General features: G+C 40.0%; 1 protein-coding gene across 1 annotated transcript; it reads right to left on the reverse strand.

The window, feature by feature from the left end:
* Window positions 1–3,343: 3,343 nt before the first annotated feature.
* On the reverse strand, window positions 3,344–4,747 carry LOC122913999 (olfactory receptor 6X1). The gene has a single exon (XM_044260643.1). It carries the CDS (start codon window positions 4,277–4,279, stop codon window positions 3,344–3,346), a length of 936 nt encoding a protein of 311 aa, XP_044116578.1. The 5' UTR covers window positions 4,280–4,747.
* Window positions 4,748–5,052: the final 305 nt, after the last annotated feature.

Below are 5,052 nucleotides of genomic sequence, written 5' to 3' on the forward strand. Positions count from 1 at the left end.
TGTCATTAGAGTTTCCCGTAGTAGGAAAATAATTAATATCCAGGGATCTGAGGAAGGAGTTGTTTATGATATTGTTTGGATGAGTTCTTGTGTAAATTCTTATTCTCTTGGAGAAAGCTGGGTATGTACATTTGAGGAAGATATTTGGGTTCTAGAGCCCTAGGAAAAAAAGGGCAATGCAGAGTCAATCTTTGCCATGTTGTCTCTGTGACCAGGGCTTCTTCTCCTCAAAATAGCACTCTGGCTTCTGTAGGCCCTGGAGGTGACTGTGGAGGGACCATGTTGGTGAAGATCTAAGGCAGGGCCTAGAAGTCCTGTAACTCATTTCATTCTTGATGTTCAGGTATTGGAGCTTCTTTGTTGGCTAGACCTCTCCAACTCTGGTATTTCCAACTCCTAGAACTCATTCTCTGGCAGACTACCAAAATATGGTGTTTTTTTTTTTTTTAAAGATTTTATTTATTTATTTGACAGAGAGAGATCACAAGTAGGCAGAGAGGCAGGCAGAGAGAGAGAGGAGGAAGCAGGCTCCCTGCTGAGCAGAGAGCCCGATGCGGTACTTGATCCCAGCACCCTGAGATCATGACCTGAGCCGAAGGCAGCGGCTTAACCCACTGAGCCACCCAGGCGCCCTATGTTTTTTATTTTTTCAACAGAAATTAGTTACCTAGCACATTGCTTGGGACATGATACCAATACACCAATAAAATATGAAAAATGCATGAATAAATGGTGTCTATTTTGATTTTCATGAATTGGAGTCTGGTGGTACTCTCTTCTCTCCTTTATAACATCTGTCAAGGTGTTTTATGTTACCTCTGTCTGCATCAAACAGGGTAACTCTTTTTTTTTTTTTAAACAAGAAGTCTTCTTTTTTATTTTTTTTTCTAAAGATTTTATTTATTCGACAGAGAGAGATCACAAATAGGCAGAGAAGCAAGCAGAGAGAGAGAGAAGAGGAAGCAGGTTCCCTGCCGAGCAGAGAGCCCGATGCAGGTTTCAAGTTGGGAGGGGGCTAAGGATAACATAAGTCTCTAAGGAATTTTGGAAGCAAGATTTCCAGGACCTTGAGGGGGCTAGCTATTGTTGGGAAAAGATCATTTATTACTGTCTAATAAAACCTTAGTCATGAGACCCTTTAGATATATATCAGTGGGTCATATGCTTTGGGGATGACTGCCAACATATATTTTGGGGGATAGAGATAAAGGAAGGACTCAATCCCAGAACCCTGAGATCATGACCTGAGCTGAAGGCAGAGGGTTAACCCACTGAGCCACCCAGGTGCCCCCAAACAGGTAACTCCTAAGACAATAAGCTAGACCCAGGAAAACTGATACTTACGAAACTTGAAATCAGATTTTTAAAATGTTTTAAAGTAATAATATAACTCAGGTATCACAATTCCCCTAGGTAGAGGCGACCTGGAACATGCCCACGCCAAAAAAAGTCTGAAGTTCTTCCTAAAATTTCTGCATATTCTGTGGCCATTGCTGTAAGCTTTTCTGTGGGCTTTCTCTAATTCAAACCACATCATTCCAGACAGGAAACTTAGTTCTTCCTTGAATTACACACACAACATACACATGATGTTCATACATATATTTGGTAATGTAGGCAACTTTACTGAAGATTCAAGAGGAAGACAGAGGAACAGCGTAGAAATGTGACCTCAAACTGAGGATAGGCATTTCTATTTTAAAAATGCTCTGTAGGCTCTTCAACTTCGGAGAATTTCCACTGACTTCTTCTCACAAACTTTTCTGCTATAGTCATCTTTTTGCTCATTTCTCCTTTCTTTACTTTCTGTGCCATTTTCTTCTCTAGGGACCACTTAGATATTACCCAGATTTTCTCATTCAGGGCAATTTAAATTATACTTCTGGTGAAGGGACTGTTGATAATATTCATCCTTAGGGTCTCTCTCTCTGCCTTCAATGACCAATTCCACCTGCCTGGCCCCAAGACAGCTCCTATGTAAGATAAAATCCAATTGGACAGTCGAGATAATAACATTTTCACCTCATTACACTTTGTTTTGCATTTGCAAAACATATTAAAAGGGATGTGCAATCAATAATCCTTTTTTTTTTAAATCACAGTTTAGTGGACTTTTAATGATAGGTTTTCTTTGCTGTGGGGAGAGGGGCATATATAATACTCGTTATTACAACTGTGAGTCACCTACATCATCATTCTATAGAAAACTTTTTCTGCCAAATGTCTTGCCTGAGAACATGGTTAAATGAATATGTTTGTCATTCCTTTAGGGGCCTTACATGATAGCCTTACATTCAAGCCCTGCCATTAATGTAACCTTGGGACTGAGTTTTCCAGCAAGAAAGCCTTCATAGTTCTATTGGCTCTCAAACTTTTTTTGGTTTCATAGGCACCTAGACTACTTAGAGTGGAACATAGGAACTGGCCTAATCCAATTGGAAATTTTCACATGCTGTCCTCAAGTTTTGGTGTTACGTGGGAATAAACACATTTAGGTGTATGTAGACATTTGTATTCTATTAAAATGAAAGTTTCCTTATTAACACATTATCAAACAAAAACTTGGTTTATTTAAAACATTTCTGAAAGACCCATTAGAATTGATTAGAAGCCTACAAGGGACTTCTACTGTGAAGGGACTAAGTACTAAGAAAATATGTGGGATGTTTTATGTCTTTGATAAGGAAATGAGGCAAGAAGAGTTATTATAAACAAAGAAGGAGATAGGATTCCTTACATTTTTTAAAATTTTTTTTTCCAATTTATTTATTTTCAGAAAAACAGTATTCATTATTTTTTCACCACACCCAGTATTTTTTTTAAAGATTTTTAATTTATTTGACAGAAATCACAAGTAGGCAGAGAGGCAGGCAGAGAAAGAGGGGGAAGCAGGCTCCCTGCTGAGCAGAGAGACCCATGTGGGGCTTGATCCCAGGGCCCTGAGATCATGACCCAAGCCGAAGGCAGAGACTTAACCCACTGAGCCACCCAGGTGCCGCACATTTTTTTTTTAAGTTCCTGACAGTTGTCCTTGACTCTTGTGGTTTCTACTGGATGAATTGGAAGGTGGGATTTCCTTGTTGGAGAATGAGTTCATTTCTTTTGAAGGGCTCCTGGGTCATAATATACATACATACATTATATATATAAATATATATATATATATATATATATATATAACATGAACATACATAGCATACATACAACATAACATACATAACAAATTCTTATAGGAAACTTTAACCATCATAGTTTGCTTTTACATCTTTACCTTCTCCACAGTCCTCTTTCACATTTAACTCTTGTATCTGCCTTAAGCTCATTTTGATGTGTTGCATAATTACTATGGATGCGGAGTCTTCGGACAAGCCATTGCCTTCACTAGGGCTGCTTTCACTTCCTTGTTTCTAATTGTATAAATGAAGGGATTCAGAAGAGGCGTGAGAATAGTGTTCAGCACTGACACCACCTTATTAATCTTAAAGGAAGAGTGTGTTGTGGGTCTCAGGTACATGAACAAAACAGCACCATAGAGCAGGGAGACTACTGTCAAGTGCGAGGCACAGGTAGAGAAAGTCTTCCGTCGGCCAGTGGCTGAAGGGATCTGTAGGATGGTGGACAGGATATAGATATAAGAAATCACCGTGAAGAAGAGTGACCCTGGGATCACGAGGATGGTCGCCAAAAGACCCAGGAGCTCCAGGATGCTTGTGTCTGTGCAGGCTGCTTTCAGAATGGGACCCACATCACAGTAGAAATGATTGATGACGTTGTTGCCACAGAAGGGCAACTGGACAAGCAGCAGCATCTGACAAAAGACAATGGTGAAGCCCACCACCCAGGAACCGAGGGCAAGTTGCAGGCAGAAGCTGCTGGTCATAATGGTGGGGTAGCGAAGGGGTTTGCAGATGGCCAGGTAACGGTCGAAAGACATGGCAGTGAGGATAAAGAACTCGGTGGTGCCCAGGAAAAAGTGAAAGAAGGCCTGTAGTAGGCAGCAAGGCATGCAGATAGCTGTTCTTGCCACCACGAAAGTTTCCAACAGTTTGGGGATGACCGTGGTGGTGTACCAGATCTCTAGGAAGGACAAGTTGCAGAGGAAGAAGTACATTGGTATTTGTAGCCTGGGCTCCACCCAGACAATGGCAATTATGAGCCCATTGCCTGTAAGGGTTAATAGGTAGATGAAAAAGATGACTACGAAAAGGGGGGCCTGCAGTCCTTCGATGTCAGGAAATCCTAACAGGATGAACTCTGTGATTGTTGTGCCATTTCTCATGTCCCTCGATCCTCTAGAAAGACAAGCAAGAAAGCAGCGCTTTCAAATCTCATATTCAAATACAGATTGGACAAAAAAAAGAAAGAAAGAGAGAAAGAAAGAAAAAAGGAAAGAAAGAAAGGAAGAAAAGGAAAAAAAAGAAAAGAAAAAAGAAAAGGAAAGAAAAGAAAAAAGGAGGATTCTGATTCCATTTAAGGTCCTTCAGGACACTTCTCCTTTGCCTGCACATACGTACCTTTAGCACTTCTTCCTTACTCAGGTTCGGGCTTGTCCTTTTGCCAGCTAAACCAGCTTTTATGGACTTTGAAAGTACTAAGTACACTTGGTGAGTGGAAAAGTACTTTCCCATCCATGTATGACTATGAGGATAATCACTGCTGGGGGCTCCTAGGAAATTAACCCACACTCCCCTATTACATTCTAAAAGAAATTCTTGATTTATATTACACATATGTGTAAGAAAGCTGATTTTACAACCCCCCACGGTTCTCTGTGTCTATTTATACAACTAAAAATCATTGCCGTTATATATTAGCAGTGAAATACAACTTAGATAATAGAACAGATGTTTCTCTCAAGAATCCATTTCCAAATTCTAATTCAGACTCTTAACAAAGGAGACTAAAACACATTCAAACAAAGTGAATACACTTGCTAAGCAAGTAGGAAAATGTACTAAGCTTTAATTCAAAATGCCAAGACCAGCTGAATTAGGACCTGATATACAAAAGTACTTAATGACTATACATCGAATAAAGATCCGTAGACTCGAA

The sequence above is a fragment of the Neovison vison genome, chromosome 7, assembly GCF_020171115.1.
Source record: "Neovison vison isolate M4711 chromosome 7, ASM_NN_V1, whole genome shotgun sequence".
Classification (NCBI taxonomy): domain Eukaryota; kingdom Metazoa; phylum Chordata; class Mammalia; order Carnivora; family Mustelidae; genus Neogale; species Neogale vison.